This window comes from Gordionus sp. m RMFG-2023, chromosome 3 (genome assembly GCF_954871325.1).
Source record: "Gordionus sp. m RMFG-2023 chromosome 3, tfGorSpeb1-WG-v2, whole genome shotgun sequence".
NCBI classification, from domain to species: Eukaryota; Metazoa; Nematomorpha; class Gordioida; order Chordodea; family Parachordodidae; genus Gordionus; species Gordionus sp. m RMFG-2023.
The window spans coordinates 51,699,163-51,716,854 of record NC_088777.1 but is presented as its reverse complement, the minus strand read 5'-3'; the positions used below and the strand labels follow the sequence as shown (position 1 = coordinate 51,716,854).

General features: G+C 31.7%; 2 protein-coding genes across 2 annotated transcripts in view; one reads left to right on the top strand and one right to left on the bottom strand.

Annotated features, from left to right (window-relative positions):
- The first annotated feature begins 4,137 nt into the window (after nt 1-4,137).
- LOC135926471 (uncharacterized) overlaps nt 4,138-17,692 on the top strand; it is a 28,652-nt gene continuing 15,097 nt past the window's right edge. The window contains exons 1-2 of the mRNA XM_065462362.1: nt 4,138-4,231; nt 4,277-4,391. Of these exons, the coding sequence (XP_065318434.1) occupies nt 4,146-4,231; nt 4,277-4,391 (201 nt within the window). The 5' untranslated portion in view covers nt 4,138-4,145. The remainder of the gene's footprint in view (nt 4,232-4,276; nt 4,392-17,692) is intronic.
- On the bottom strand, nt 7,067-12,084 carry LOC135926052 (cAMP-dependent protein kinase catalytic subunit alpha-like). Its single transcript, XM_065461717.1, has 6 exons — nt 11,971-12,084; nt 11,164-11,509; nt 9,036-9,373; nt 8,719-8,817; nt 8,411-8,620; nt 7,067-7,497 (listed from the first exon to the last, which is right to left on the bottom strand). Exons 1-6 carry the CDS (start codon nt 11,989-11,991, stop codon nt 7,129-7,131), a joined length of 1,383 nt encoding a protein of 460 aa, XP_065317789.1. The 5' UTR covers nt 11,992-12,084; the 3' UTR covers nt 7,067-7,128.

The window sequence follows — 17,692 nt, the reverse complement described above, 5'->3', positions numbered from 1 at the left end:
TTGTACATAATTATACTATGAGTAAATCATCTTTGCAAAAGCCCCTTCATGAACTAAATATTACAAGGACTGCAAACTAATATGAATTCAAATAAATACAAAAATTAAATGATATTGAAAGTGGGATTTCTATATGATCACTTGCACATAATTATACTATTAATAAATCATCTTCCATAATCAAACCTCAAATATTGAATAAACCTTATCAAAAATTGCCAAACATTTATTCAGTTAAAAATATTTCACCAAATATTTATCCAGAAAATGATATTGAGTGGGATTTCTATATGATCACTTGTACATAATTATACTATGAGTAAATCATCTTTGCAAAAACCCCTTCATGAACTAAATATTACAAGCTAGACTGCAATTAATATGAATTCAAATAAATACAAAAATTAAATGATATTGAAAGTGGGATTTCTATATGATCTCTTGCACATAATTATACTATGAATAAATCATCTTCCACAATCAAACCTCAAATATTGAATAAATATCAAAAATCAAAAAAATAACTCATTAAACTTCCTTAATATACCAACCCACAAGAAACCCATATTTGAAGATAAAAATAATATCCAACATTTTCACTCTTAAACTGATAAAAAAATTTTAATTCATGAGCTTACCAGACCTCAGCACAGCTTCTACCAAATCTAACTGCCCTTTATGTAATAAACTTGATAAAGTAACCAAATTGGGGCTATTGCCATCTCATCGAAACCAGAGGATAAAATGTCCTCAATCTGGGCTCTTATCACCAGCTATCCCTCGAAACCTAAATGCCTTTTCTGCCCTTGCCCTCGCACAACCTATAGTTACCATTCCCACGTTGACTGATGTGCCTACTAGCCCAATAGTCCCCACCTCAACCGCCGAAAATGCTCTCACTTTCAATCCAACCGACTCCACAGATGTAGAAATATTTTTAGTCACACCAAAACCATTTGTGATTTCTCGAATACCTAAAAGAGCAAGACTTCAAGTTGCCAGACACCTCTCAAAGAACTTGACTTCCTTGATAAATAATTATTCTTCCATAAAACACTGGCTAGACACCCTGTCATTTGCCTTTACTACGCTGCAAGTTCCTGATCCTGCCAGCAAAAAATCTATGACACAGCAAATCAAGGATGCTACTATCTACCCCTTACCCATCAGTCACTTTTCCACATCTTTTAAAGGTGATGACACCGATAAAAATAAAAATCACAAAAATGACCTACTCACCAAGGCCAAGCTTATATCTAAAAAGCTGGATAACCTGAATGTTAAATCCGCCATACGACTGGCAACATCTGACAATAAGCTAGCTCCCTATGATCAAACAACTTACCAAGCTCTTCTCCTAAAACACCACCCACACGATCTTAAGGACGAAATACCGTCTTACCCCGAAGCTCCTCTAATTGCAACCACTTTTACCTCAAGCGAGGTTAGAAAGGCTATTCTCTCCTTCAAACGCGATTCTTCACCGGGGGTTGATGGGTTTGGCCCAATATTCCTACAGGATCTAACCGCACCTTACATCACACAACAATGCGACGTTTTGGAAAAAATTACTCAACTCATCAACCGTATGCTTGTTGGAGGCTTACCACCCGCCATTATTCCACTCCTTTATAAAGCTAAACTCATCGCCCTTCATAAACCTAATAAAGATATTCGCCCTATCGCTATTGGGACCACTTGGCGCCGATTAACCGCTAAGCTAGTAGTGAGCAGAATATTGTTCACAGTATCCAATCACCTGTGCCCTAATCAATTAGGAGTCAACGTAAAAGGGGGATGTGAGGTATCCCTACACATGACCAGAATGTATCTACAAACAGACGCCAGTGACGATATCCTAATTAAAATAGATTTTTCAAACGCTTTTAACTCTCTAAAACGTTCAGCGTTTCTTAATCTTATCCTTACCCTTTACCCATAATACTCGCAATTCATCTTCGATTGTTATGCTAGTCCATCGCATCTTCAATTTGGAGATAGATTGATTCCTTCTAGTAGTGGAATACAACAAGGTGACCCTCTAGGCTCCTTTTTATTCTGTCTGGGCATTAATAGCCTAATACAAGGCATAAATGACCAATGTAAACTAAACCTTCATAACTGGTATATCGACGATGGTATACTAGGCGGCTCACCCAGCGAAGTTATGAAGGCGGTCGAAATAATAAAATCCAGCGAGAGCAGTTTGGGACTGCGAATCAATCAAGACAAGAGCGAATATTGTCCTCTTGGAATCATCGACCTTAACTATGATCCTTCGTGCAATCATACACCATTGAACTTCTTAACACATCTTGGATCTCCAGTGGGTAAAGACGAGTCCTTTGTCAAGTTCTTCGCCGACAATCTACTAGAGATATCCCTTATGCGCGGTACACTATCTCGCCTCCCAGCCCACCAAGCGTTCTTTCTATTAAAGAAATACCTCCTAATCCCAAAAATTCTATATACACTCCGATCGTCACGTATCTTCCAATACGACGTCAACCTCGCTGCACACGAGCTAGAGATTAAACACCTCACAGAGGATATACTCAATCTCAAATTCGGAGACCTATCTTGGCTACAAGCCACCTTGCCAACCAAATCCGGCGGCATTGGCATACGATCGCCTTCCCTACTCTCTGTTAGTGCGTTCATATCCTCTCGCCTGTCCTGCGAGCCCATCATACACGCACTCACAAAACATCCTGACCCTTTACTTCCCCAGGCAATTGATCTATGGAAATCTCTTTCTTTAGTCGATCCTCCCTCATCGGCACTGCAGAAGGACTGGGATAAGCCTCTAGTTGGCAACTCCGTTGCATACCTTAAATCGAGGAGCCAACCCGAGGACCATTCTCTACCCTTCTCCATTTCCGCAGACAGCGGGTATGAATTTCTCGAAGCTTTTCCATCGCGAAACCTTGACCAGCTCCTAAGCAATGATGAGCTACGTCACGCCATCGGTCTAAGACTTAATTGTGATATGGTAATACCCTATCACTGCATCCTTAAACGCCGGTCAACTCCAAAGGCCGTCACTCTTTACACTGCAAGCGCTGTAGAGGCAGATTCATTAGACATTCAAAATGCAATACTATTGCCAGGGCCCTAAAATCTGCCGTTATCCCATCAACCCTCGAACCTACTGGACTCTACAATTCTGATGGTAAGCGTCGATGGCTCTACCCTGATCCCTTGGAAGAGAAGGGAATTCCTAACCTGGAATTTCTCATGCATCGATCCCCTTGCCCCTTCCAATATAAATAGAGATGCTCTAGTAGACGCCGAGATAAATAAACTCGCTAAATATTCGCCATCGCTTCCGGCCAATTACACATTCCTACCACTAATCGCCCCGACTCTATCGTTCGGCTTTCACGCCCTTACCTTCTTTAAAGAGCTGGGGAAACGGATCTCTATTAGAACCGAAGATCCCAACGAGGGTTACTACCTACGCCAAAGATTAGCCCTCAATATAATAAAATCCAATTACCTCAGCTTCATATTCTCAATGACTGATACCCCCTAATCACAGAATTGGCGATGAGAAAAGCAATTAAGAACAAGAGAGGGATATTCAGATGGAAGTCAACAAAAGAACCAAACCCTAATCACAGAATCGGCGATGAGAAAAGCAATTAAGAACAAGAGAGGAATATTCAGATGGAAGAAGAAAAACTGAAGGGCAAACTATGAAAACTCATAATTCTTTTAAATCATTTGCTCAATTTATTATATTAATTTACTATATATTTATTTATATTATTTAAATATATTATTATTTATCCTTAAAAAATATACTAACAAATGTGATTATTTTTTAAATTGACATATTAATGAAATTTACTATTATATTGATCGTTATTATATCATACATTTTATAGAATAATTGAATAAATATTATATATTTGTCAATAAAGGATATTTAAAAGAAAAAAAAAGAAAAAAAAGAAAAAAAAGAAAAAAGTAATTTATTATATTTTATATAAACTAATAAAAATATATTTCATATTTATTTCAGGCTTATATTTTTTATTAAAATTAACCTCCCATCTTGTAAAAATATTTACGACCATATATAGGCTAAATTAAATCTTAAAAATTACCTTTATCAGTTCGGTATTTAAATTTCAAAATTTATGGACAATCTTATATTTTTTATTATTTTTATATTTATTCCAATAATTATTTTGATTACATTATTCAAAACTTTACAATATAAGAGGTTTTAAATATACATATATTTTATATATAAAATTATTATCCAAAGAAATCCTTTGAAAAAAGTGCAATGTTGGTTTTGTTCCAAAGTACATTTTGTGTTAAAAGAATTTAAAAATTCATGGGAATGCCCATTCTGTGAGCAGTATAATGGGTTCAATGAAGTAAATATAATTTAAATATTTATTTATTAATCACAAATATTTCAATTTTTTATTCTAAGTATTATATTTATCAAATATAAAATAAATTTGTTGATTACATTTATTTCCATTCAAATTATTAGCTTGATGTATTAATTTGAATGTTTTAAAAAGTTGCCAATATATAATATTTTACAATATGGATATTTTTATATATCTTCATTTTGAAATTATTTTACTGTGGGTGATTTGGGTTGGTAAACTCTTAACTCCTAAAGGCTAACATTTAGATTTATGACTGCCATTGATAAAGGTTTAATCAGGGTTCATATCTATTCTTTTAAAAAAAATCAAATTAAGTGATAGTTTTAAAATACTTGTCTTATCAAATATTTTAATTGTTTTAGGCTTTTTTATGATTGTGTAAATAATTATATTTGATTTATTTATAAAACTTTAAAAATATCAAAATATTTTATAAGAAAATATAACTAAAAATATGATGATTGTTTCTTATAATATTTGCAACTAGAAAAGAAATTTAAAATATTCAACTAGTCATCAGCTTCAGCTTAAATTCATAGTACTGTGATTGTAATGGCGATTTAATAGTTGATCAACTTTTAAAATCTGTTAATGAGATAGATTTTCATTTATTAATATTAATTTTATCTTTAATTAACATAATAATAATCTAGGAAATAACGATTTTGATAAAGATAAAATGATCTTACAAACAGATTATATAAAACTGTCAGCTTTTAAATCGTGATCGCAAATGGGCCACTGTAAATTCAAGGTAAACATGGCATATCTAAAATAAGGTTACAAATTGTTCTAAGCAACCATAAATTATCATCAGTTATGATGCATCATGCCGTTTCATGAGAAAAGGAAATCTTGCCCTTAATTTATAGTAGCTTATTCAAAAATGAACTATTTCAAATAATTTGGGTTAAATGGTGATTTTAGTATTATTAAACAGCTCGATTTTTAAAAACAACTAATCTCAAAATTTTACCCCCAAAAAAATGTTACTGCAAACCTTGAGATTTTGTTAATAGATGTCCAAACCTTTCTGCCATCTAAGAGCTACATCTCCACACTTGCATAATATTTTTTGGTCAAAATATTGAGTTGACTGTTTTTAAAAATCGAACCGTTTAACACTAATTAAATTGTTTCCAATATAATTTAGATCAAATAATAATGAATGTGAATAATAAATGCATATAAGTAGTGAATTATTCATTTTGTTTGAATTAAGAGTTATTCAATTTGAATCATATGTTAATTTAAATATTTCAAATTTTCAAAATTTTTTGATCTTTACTGCTGAAAGACTTTTCTTATTAAAATAATTCTTTTATCAAAACATTGCACAAAGAGGGATCAGTAAGAAAAAAACACCCTTTGCCTCAACAAAATTTGCTTGACATTACAAATCTAAATTCAGTGCTAGTTTAAAGCGACCCAATATGGGTCCGATTCTAAAAAAGGCCCAATTATGATTTTAGTCAGAATAATATTATGCAAGCCTAGAGATTTTGCTCATATATGTATTGTTGTTAAACGGCTCGTTTTGAGCCGATTTTTAAAAACAGCTAACACAATATTTTAGCCAGAAAAATGTTATGCAAACCTGAAGATTTTGCTCATAGAAGGAACAAAGGTCTAGACATATATTATCGAAATCTCGAAGCTTAGGCAATATTTTTTGGCTAAAATATTGAGTCAGCCGTTTTTAAAAATCGGCTCAAAACGAGCCGTTTAACAACAATACATATATGAGCAAAATCTCTAGGCTTGCATAATATTATTCTGACTAAAATCTAATTGAGCCTTTTTTAGAATCGGACCCATATTGGGTCGTTTTAAACTACACTGAATTTAATTTGCTCAAAACGAGCCGTTTAACAACACTGCATATATGGCAGAAAGGCTAGGTTCTCTATCCGACAAATCTAGAGATTTCTATAATCTTAATAAGAACATTTACCATATGACAAATTAGTTTTGCATATGCATTTGCATCCTGTTAATTGATAACACGTTCTTATCGTTTATGATCAGATGCTTAAAATTTAGATGCACAATAAAAAACGAAATTTAAAAACGAATTATTCGAATAATCCGAATTGAATACAAACAGTAAATTATTTGATTCGTTTAGACGTATCAAATACGATTAATATACTATTTGTGTTTGTTTATTGAATATGCCTAATTTACAGTTATTTTGATTGGTTCTAGTTCATAAATAAGTCAGATTGACTATTGGATTGGTTTTTGGACATATGGTTGTTTGGTGAAAAATTCTGGTGGGCAATCCCTATCTAGATATTATATATTTAAAATTCAGTTATTTAACATGAAGTTTGTGAAATTCTATATGATATGAACCTTTTATGAAAATTGAATCAAATTAAAACATTAATTTTTTAATAAAAATTTACTTTAAAACATAAATATTAAGTTATTTTTCATCGAATTATATACAAAAAAAATTCTCATTTGTATAATTTAATTTAGGTATATATATCATCAAGATATATAGTATATAAACATATATTACTTTACTTCAATTGTTTGTATTTTCAATAAAAACTCATTATAAGTTACAAAAAAAAAGACTTTAATTACAAAAATTATGATTGATCTTCTTTTTCATATGAATTTTTTATTAATGGCTCTTTTCTACCATGTGACTTTCCTCTCTTTTACATTTGGTTGGTGATTATATTCTCCTTTTTTTCCTTCAAAACTCGGCAAAAAGGTCACTGCACTCATTCCTGTCCGATATCTCTAGGGGGATTTCTCGCAGTGACGGGTCAAATTGTGACGTGTCACCCGCCCCTTTTGACTTGGGTATGAAATCGGCTTTGGCCCTCCTACTCCAAATGGCGTTCCAGCTGCGTTTAAGGGCTGGGCCAGGCTTGCCGGTACCCTCAAACCACCCGTGACACATTATATCCCCAACTCCTCGGCTCAGCGAACCGTAACGCCTCACCACCTCCAGCCTTAGTAAATTCGTGAGCAGGTCCTTTAGATGCGTCGAAAAGTGGGACGGAAATGGAGAATATTGCCCACTCGTGATGGCCTTGAATAAATCCGTCTGGGGCTCGACCTCATAATATTTTTATTTTGAATCGAAAATATTTGTAAATATGAGTAAGTTGCTAATGAACAAAACATATGTTTGGATGACAGTTTGAAGAGAAAAACTTCCCTTGATGACTTAATTTCGTCCATTTCTTCACTCATAGATATTTCGACTAGTGTCGCCTTTTTTAAAATGAATGAAGGGATTACCTAAGCTATGAGGAAATCAGATCATGTGCCATATCTCTGCCTCGCATTTTATTTTAAAATAATCACCAATCCTCCTCTCTTCACCAACTTTTTATCTCTATTAGTATGTCCTTTACATGTCAATTTTCGCTCTTGTTGTCAACATGAGTTACCATTTTTTTTTTTTTAAATAACCGCTAAATTAATTACCCCCCCCCTTTTCGTTGACGTTTACCTGCCAATCTTACCTATTCTTAGTTCTCTCCCATTGCCACGAGTCTTATCCATTAAACAAATCCCCCTCTTATATCTTTTACCTGCCAGTCCTAGTTATTCTTAGTCCTTTTTAACACTATTTCCGCCCTTCTTGTCAAATTGAATCTTTCTTATCACCCGCTTTTACCCGTCATTCCTTGTTAGCTTTAGTCCTTTCTTCTTTACATCTATTTCCGCTCTCGTTGCTAGCGTTGTTATTTTTAGCCCCCCCTCCTTTTAAATTTTTTTTGCCCATCCTCATTGTTTATGCTTGTTATCCAATTTACACCCCTGCCATTTTAGGATGTTTCTTGAAATATTTACCACCCCCCCTCTTCACACCCACCTCATGATGGATTATAATCCTGTATACCTGTTTATCTTAAGGAGTCTAATGTAAAAAAAAATTAATTATCCCAGATTGAAAGGTGTCAACTAACATTTTAACTCATATATTGCGAGCATACTTAAATAATTAAGATACGTTTTTTTACATTATTTGCCGGTCGGGCCGGGCCCGTGAACGGAGCGTACCCAGCACACATTTCATATATTAACACCCCTAATGCCCACCAGTCCGCCCCTTTGCCGTAACCTTTGTTGCTCACTATCTCGGGGGCCATGTAGTCCGGCGTTCCGCAAAAAGTGTACGTGCGCATGCGCCGACCGACGCCTATTCTAGTAACGAATCCAAAATCAGTGAGCTTTTTAAATGATGGTTTTTAATATTAGTATTTATAGGTATGAAACCGATTCGGAAAGAATATTTCTTATTTTTCTAGATTTTAAAATGGTAACAGACCTTTAAGTAACCGTTAGTGGGATCCAGTAAGATGTTTTCCGGTTTTATGTCGCGATAGATTATATCGACGCTGTGCAAGTATTCTAGTGCTAAGATAACCTTTGGAAGCGGAGGAGGAAAGGAAAATATAATATTCATATAGCATCTTAAATATATATTATATTTTATGCAAAAGAAAAAAAAACTATCGTAAAAAAAAGGATAGGAGAGGATATTTTTTATCATTTTTGGAGGATGGAACTGCATCATCATTCATGAAAATATATTAAAATTGACATAATTTTTAAAAGAAATATGGCGGATAGAAATATCGCAACCTGCGCCCCGTAAAAGGCCGCCATTTCTTCTTTGAAATGACCGCTCCTCCTGAGGTGCGTGAAAAGTTCCCCGCCCGCCACGTATTCCATCACCAGGTAGAGGTACGAATTATCCTTGAAACTGTAAAACAGTTTGACCACGAAAGGGAAATCTCCCATGCAATGAAGAACCTTCTTCTCGTTCAGGACACTTTTGGCTTGCTTCATCCTCGCTATCTTCACCTTGTTTTGGATCTTTATGGCGAGGTACCTGTTGGGATCCCGATACCTACCTAAAACTACCCTACCAAATGAGCCTTCTCCCAGGGTACGGATCAGGTCGAAATCTGCCAATTTCACTATTATAAAAAAAATTGGTAATAATAAAATGTTTTAACCCTCACTTCGCTCTTCTTTCCACTTGGAAGCGCTAAGATTTTTGCCCTAACCCGAGACCACCAAAAATCGTCAATTGACGGAACACTTATTATGAAAATTTATATTTTTTATTGAATTTAAAAAAATATAGGTTTCCATATATTTTGGACACGTTTTTTATTTCGCGTTTTTCACTTTGTAGCATTTCTGTACATTCGCATCATTTTATTAATGTCGACTTTTTGTTACCTAGACCTCTACTACATTATAATTGATTATTGCTCTCTTTTGCACCAATCGAATCGCGATATTTGGATTAGAGTTTTTTTTTTCTAACAAAATTTGCCTAAATTTTCCCTTCCCGAGAGATTTGTTGTTCATAATTATTTTTTGTATATCCTAAGCCTAGATTTATAAATTTAATTTTATTTATTTACTCCGACTTGCAGACATCTGTTGAAGATAATCTCGTTCGATCTAAATAATACAAATGCGGATATTGATTAATCTGTACTCGGGATATTTAGTGAACTATTAAGGAAGAATACCTCAAAGTAACTGAAAAAAGTCGCGGGATACTTATCCCGGTTCTGAATTAAGAAAATTTATCTGCCTCGGTGAGACATATATATTCAATGAAATATAAATCGCCTTTCTTAATTTTGAGTGCGTATATTATCTCCGCGATTAATCGGAAGCGATTATACATTTTGTACATATCTTGTCGTTTCTAAAAGAAATTTATTTTTATAGGGAAATTATAAAAAAAAAGAAGAATTTATTTGTCCAAAATATTTTATATTGCAGAGGAATTCATTTTTTTATAAAAAAAAATGAATAATTTGGCGTTTATTTTTTTTATTTATAAACAAATTTGAACCAAAGTGGCTTTTCCCGCCAAATGATGGCACTGGTTTTTATAGGTAGAAATATCTATTTTGGTGGTTCTAAATTGTAAAGTTACGAAATTCGAAGATGTATTTATGGGAAATCGCAAAAGTTATCTCTAATACATAAATAAAATGACAAAAACCGCCAAATGACGCTACTTGGGGCTTCTAAGAGGCGAACGGTTAACTGACATGGTGACAATCAATTATTTATTTTTCCGGGTTTCAGAAAAGTTTAGTTATTCAAATTTTATCGATTTCTCTCTCACCTAAGGTCCTATACAGTGAAGGTCAAAAAAACTGGTCCAAAGCGCACCGACATTTAAGTTAAAAACCCGATAAGCTAAAATCTTAAAACACCTATATTCAGTCCTGGGATCACAAATGAATCAGGAACTATTAAATATTTTGTCATAACTTTTTTGCTCATTTTCCTTTGGTTGTTTTTTTAAAAGTGCACATTTGTTCCATTAAGTGAACATTTTGGTGGTCATTTTGTAGGAATTTTAAATAGTAGAGGCAAGCGACCTCATGGGGTCTAGAATCAAGATAAATAAATAAGGATAAGGTGACTATTAATATTTAGGAAAATATTTTAACCATTTCAATTTCTATTTAGACAACAAAAAAATAAAATTAAAAAAAAAAGAATTGCCAACCCATTAATTATTAATGTTTAAAAAATATATAAAATATTTGGCATTTAAAAAAAATTTAACGGTCCTAATCGAAGACCATTTGCAAAGAACGGACCTAACACCCTTTTCTAAAATTTTTCTAATATCTTCTCACTGGTTTGATAAACCCTTTCCTAATTAGAAATATGGGCGTTCCAGGAGAGATTGTTTTTTTTTATAAAGGCAAATTTATCTCAAATGTACCCACGGAAACATGTAACCCTTTTGAACCCCCTCCTGATTCCACTTTATTGTAATGCTCATCCACCAGCGCTGTAACGTTACTGCTGTACTTCATGTAAGACAATCGCCTTTGACTGCCAGGTCCGCCCTGGGAATAGGCTTCCCATTTGATCTCAAAGTCCGCTCTGGCGTGTTCCATCCATTCCTTCAATTTCTTTTCCCGTCTCGCCTTGCCCGAGGCCACCAGCGATAATTTGTCGGACCAACTCGACTTCCCGTTCCCCGCGCTAGCCGCCTCTGAATAATTTCCTTTAAAATCATCGTCGCCATCGTAATTGTAATTTGGGCCATCCTCTTTGGATGTATCCTAGGTTACGTTTAACATTTTGCTTATAAAAATTTCAATCTGACGTGAGGCCGTGCAAGCCAACCCAAAACCGGTCTCAGGTCGGTCCGAATAATATCCGGCCAAATTCGGTTTTAAAAATTAACGCTAATAAAATGAAATCAGCGGAGTTCTAATCGGCGTTTATATGGGAGAGGCTAATTTTTGGAATAAACTATGTTAATGGAATGGAGATGTAGGTTCGAATATCGTAGCGCGTTTTATTCGAAGACGAATAATTACGGTTTTATTTTCGGGCGAATTATTTCTCCCTTAAAATAAAACTAACCAATGAGCCCGCCAATCATGATTTAAATTTCCGGTAGATAAAGTTTTTTTGGTTGGGGGGAGGGGGCAAGATGGCGGGCGGAGAAAGGGGTGACGGTTTAGTTATTCAAATTTACCAACCAATTATTCATAAGAAAAATAAAAATGAGGCTTACCTTGCTACTTTGGTTACCCATGTTTTTATGTCTAATTAAGCCCTCTACCGCGTTATTTTTGATTTTAGAACTTTTAACAGGGGAAATCACGTGATTTACGGAAGAACTGTTCGCTCCAATTTGCCATCGCGAAATTTTTTTTTATAATTAAAATTGATAATGAAGAGAATGGAGAAGGGAAAATAAATAAAAAATGAACTTATTGATTGATTGTTGAGTTTTTTTTTAATTGACGTATTTTTCGATACAATAAAATTTTTGTCTTATACTCTATAAATTCAATCTATTCTTACATACAATAATTAAATGTAAAAATAAACTTTATTCACATTATTATGATACATATATTTTTCTCTTGTTCGATCCCCCGATAGAACCAATAACCAATTATCTAAAACCAATCTCTAGGGTTGGAGTTAAAAAAAAAATCCATTCCAAAACAGTTAACCCCTCTCCCCACCCTTCCATCTTGAATTGAAAATTCCTGCTAGCGAATCCTTATTATATCGATTAAGTTTTTTAAAAAAAACTATAATACTTTTATTTGTAATTCTTATGGTATATATACATATATATAATTATCCAATTTAACTTCTAATAATATGCAATTTGATTAACCTCGATAATATAATATTACATGTCGGAATAATATAATATACAAATATAGGGTGACCTTTAAATATTATCTTACAATAATAAATATTCAAATGTAACAATCCTGTATATCAGTATCGGGTTCGGTTATAAAATTTTTAGTAAATGTATCCCGGTGTCCGAATATATTTACCACCGAATATATAGATCGCATTGGGATATGGAATAAATACACGGGTATTCGGAATTAGTGTTGTTAAACAACGGCTCATTTTGAGCCGATTTTTAAAAACGGCTAACTCAATATTTTAGCCTGAAAAATATAGCCTAAGCCTTGAGATTTCGCTAATAGATGTCCAAACCTTTGTTCCTTCTACAAACAAAATCTTCAGGCTTGAGTTAAATTATTCTGGATGAAATAGTGAGTTAGCCGTTTTTAAAAATCGGCTCAAAACGAGCCGCTTAACAACACTATTCGGAATCTTTTAAATTTTAATAATTCTGAAGATTGTAAATTTTCAAACAATTTGACCATGAACTTTAGAACTTCCTGAATAAAAAATTCACCAAAACGTTTATAGCGGAAATTTGCTGAACCTTTATAAGGGCAAAATACTCTACAGATGCTAAAAAATACATTTCCGGCTGAATCGGATTTAAAAAAAAATTTTTAATCTCGGTAAAGGATCTAAAATCCCATGATTCCAATATTATTTTTTATTTATACGTAGTTTTTATTATAAATTATTGTTATAATAAATTCATTTATTATATTTAATTATATCTAAATTTTAATGATTTTTGTAATTAATAAATTACTAAAGTAGTAATAATTAATTTTTTCAAAATCGATGCAAAGTTTATTAGTTGTGTGTGGAATAATATATTAATTTTAAATTTATCAATATTACTAGCTATCAATAAACGCCATCTTGCGTGCGTAATATTATAGAATTATATATTTTTTTTAATTCTAATTATTTTAAAACCCGATTTCGCCCAGGGTTATATCGATTAGACTTTTTCTTTTTAATAATTTTCTTTTCCAAATATTTTATAATAAAATTTTATTTTAAAATAAAGACCTAATAGTTTCCTCTTTTATTTAAACATATAAATATTTTTCATGTACATCTTAAAGTACAAATTGTTACTCCTTTTCCAACTAAAATTACAGTATACATTGAACAATTTTACCAAAAAAAAAAATTTACAATATTTTTAGAAACTAATATCTATATCTGCATTGCGGGCTTTTTGGACCAAAGGCTCGCCCAATATCTTAAAAAAAAAAATTTAACCCTCACGCTTAGTTCTAAAATTTTTACCCGTTAACCCATTATTTATAAAGAAAAATTTTTAACCCCAAGACCGCTATTGTAAAATTTAATTAATAGCCCATTCTTTCAATTTTTTTTTTAATCATCTATAAAAAAAAAAAATTTCAGCATTTACACCTCTACAAAAAAATTTTTTTTATAATTTATATTCAATTTTAAATTATGGATAATTTATTTGATCAAATAAAAAATATTTATGGAAAAAAATTGATATTATTATGTAATTATAAATGCAAAAATAAATATAATGAATCTACATTTGCTGGATTTCAAACACGTTCATTCTTTATTCTAAAAAAAAGCCTTCCAGCAATGGCTAAATCCTCGTGATTTCAGGAATTGTCAATATTTTTTTAACTTCTAATCTTAATAGCCTTGGCAAATCTTGAGCGTATCGTTTCCACGTTAGGATATCAGTCTGAAGTGTATCCCTATTTCTCGAGTGAGATCCTTTAATTAAAATCATATCCAATAATTATAAATTTAAAATTATTTTGTTATGTCATTGGGTAGGGTATTTCTCCATCTGTAATAACCTCATCCATCCTCCTATCTGTTGGGGTTTTGAATTTTGACGACGGATGTTATTTATTTTCGAACATCGCGTTTAATAAGTAGCCGAGCGAATTTTTTATAATTGATTAATAACCGTTAAATCGGATTTTCTTTGCTTTGGGTAAAATCAAGATTTTCTTCCACGTCGATGTTATAATATTCTATTGCAAATCAAATCCAACATTGTTTTCAGTATGTTTTTTTTGGCTTCATTAGTTATCTTCCAACGAAAACCATCCTCATTTGTCAGAACCCTGGTATTTTAAAAATGTTGAAATTTTATGGAGCATATGGATTTCTCGCAATTCGTTTTTCTCTCCATTTATCCATTATTTATTTGATTATGCTCATGTAGAAGATGATGATTACACCTAATTTTTTTAATTTTTATATAAATAAAGATAATAATATGCATAAATCCCAAAATATTAAATTTTCATACCATAAAAGAACTTTCTGTATGTAGGCCTCAATTCTCTCTTCAAGAAGATTAGTTTCATTTTTATACGGCTCCAAATAATCTGTCAGTGTTTTTGTTAAACCTATTCTTTCCCAATGGATACCATTTTTTTCAGTTCTTTTCAACGAGATTGTAAAAGAACAAAAAAAAAGTCTTATAGCATCTTATGCCTTTGTATTCCATTCTCGTATCAATATCTTGTTGTTACGCCTTGCTTCAGATATTTTTATCCTGCCACTAGTTACCTAAAATATTATTAATCTTTGGAGGATTTTCCAAAATACAAGTTTGGCGAAAATGCTTTTGCGAAAAATATTGTGTTCATCATATTGTGCTGAAACAGTTTATAGTTCTATTAAATATAATATTTGGAAAAAAAAATAAACGGAAAATATGGTTCTAACGGTTTATAGAGGAAATTTGCTGAAATTTTACAAAGGGTAGAAATTAGTATCGAATTTTTCAAGCCCGGCCCGGCCCGAATTTTTTGTTTAAATATAGAAATTAATTTTTATAATTACTCAAAATAAACGACATATGTTATATGTCTTTTAGTTTCAATAGATAAAATCAAATATTTTTATTTTACATAAAAAATTCAATATAAAATTGATAAATTTAGATATATTTAAATAAAAATATTAGGCCCGAACCCTATTATATTAAATAGAATTAGGCTCAAAGATTTAAAATCCCACGATTCCATATCCCAATAACAGATATATATTTTCTCCCAGTATTTTAATTTTATTTATCAGTACAATATTATTATTATTTTTAATTTTAAATTATTTTAATTTATTTTACCAAAGTAAAATAAATTCATTATCTAAATTTTATGATTTTTGATATGAAAGTATATAATTAATAATTACTATAATAATAATAATGTTTAATTTTTCAAAATGGATCCAAAGTTTATTAGTTGTTTGTTGCTATTATAAATATTTAACAATAAACGCCATCTTGCGGATTCAATATTATATTATTATATTTATTTTTTACTCCTCCCCTTCTCATTTCTAAATATTTATAACTAGACTGGTTCGCCGACAGCATTATCGGGAGTTGTAGATTGCATCAAAATATATGACCCCTAAAAATTTCTTTAGCGTCTTACAATTTTTTCATATGACGGTTAACAAAATAAATTACGGAATTTAAATATACTAATTAAGCACTAAATAATGGCGAAAACCGGATGTTTAGTATTCCTATAGTTTTTGTTTCGGCACGTCGCCATTATTTGTTTATTTTTGTTTTTTTCGTGATAGATTACGTTCAGAGTAAAAAAAATCTGATTGAATCCCAATTAAAATATAAAAGGTATTTTTTGAATCTGATTTGACCTGAAAGTTGAATTTTGCAGGGTTCTAAAATAATTATTAATTTTAAATATCTTATTATTTTTTTAAAAAATAAATTAGGTTAACGAATCGGTTGTGGGATTAATTGCCATTAACAACTTGCCAATTAATTTAGTAACATATGAATCATTCAGGCTATTATTAGATCCAATAGTCCAATCGTTGAATATGACTATAAACAAACATATCGTAATTGATAAAATAAAATATGCTGCGTCAGAAATAAGATGCCAGATAATGCAACAACTAAAAAATAAGCTCATTTCTTTGAAGATAGATACTGCCACAAGATTTCAAAAATCAGTGTTGGGGGTTAATGCCCAATTTATTATGGATGATAAGATCGAAATTCGAACTTTGGGTATGTTAGAAATTGTAAAGGCGCACACGGCGTCTAATTTAAAGGAAGAAATAGATAATTTATTAAAACAGTATGATATATGTTTGAGCCAAATATACAGTATAACAGTTGACAATGGTGCTAATATGGTTAAAACCGTTGAAATTTTTATATTTTGTGATTTAAATAATTTAAGAATCGATTTTATTTCATCTAGGTCCTCCTTAATAAATTTTTTTATAAAATCATTAACCCCTAATTAAATTGTATGGGCACAACAACGCACACAAATCAGCTTAAATGATTTTCTTAGATCATTTATTAAATTTTCCAAGTCATCATTTATTTCATCTTTTCATCATCGTGTTGTAGATCATCTTGATTTTGATTATGTATAATATACTCCTCAGACGAATCACTATCATTTATATTTGAAATAGGGTTGTCATTTTCCTGGGCGATCTCTTTATCATTTAGAGAATCGTTAATTATTTGCGATGAAGACTCATTATCATTCATTTGGGACAAATTTTCTGAGAAGGCATCTTCATAAAGATCAAGATGAGTAATTAGCTGTTCTTCGGCTATCATTTCAACGGTTTTAACCATATTAGCACCATTGTCAACTGTTATACTGTATATTTGGCTCAAACATATATTATACTGTTTTAATAAATTATCTATTCCTTCCTTTAAATTAGACGCCGTGTGCGCCTTTACAATTTCTAACATGCCCAAAGTTCGAATTTCGATCTTATCATCCATAATAATATGGGCATTAACCCCCAACACTGATTTTTGAAATCTTGTGGCAGTATCTATCTTCAAAGAAATGAGCTTATTTTTTAGTTGTTGCATTATCTGGCATCTTATTTCTGACGCAGCATATTTTATTTTATCAATTACGATATGTTTGTTTATAGTCATATTCAATGATTGGACTATTGGATCTAATAATAGCCTGAATGATTCATATGTTACTAAATTAATTGGCATGTTGTTAATGGCAATTAATCCCACAACCGATTCGTATACCTTATTTATTTTTTAAAAAAATAATAAGATA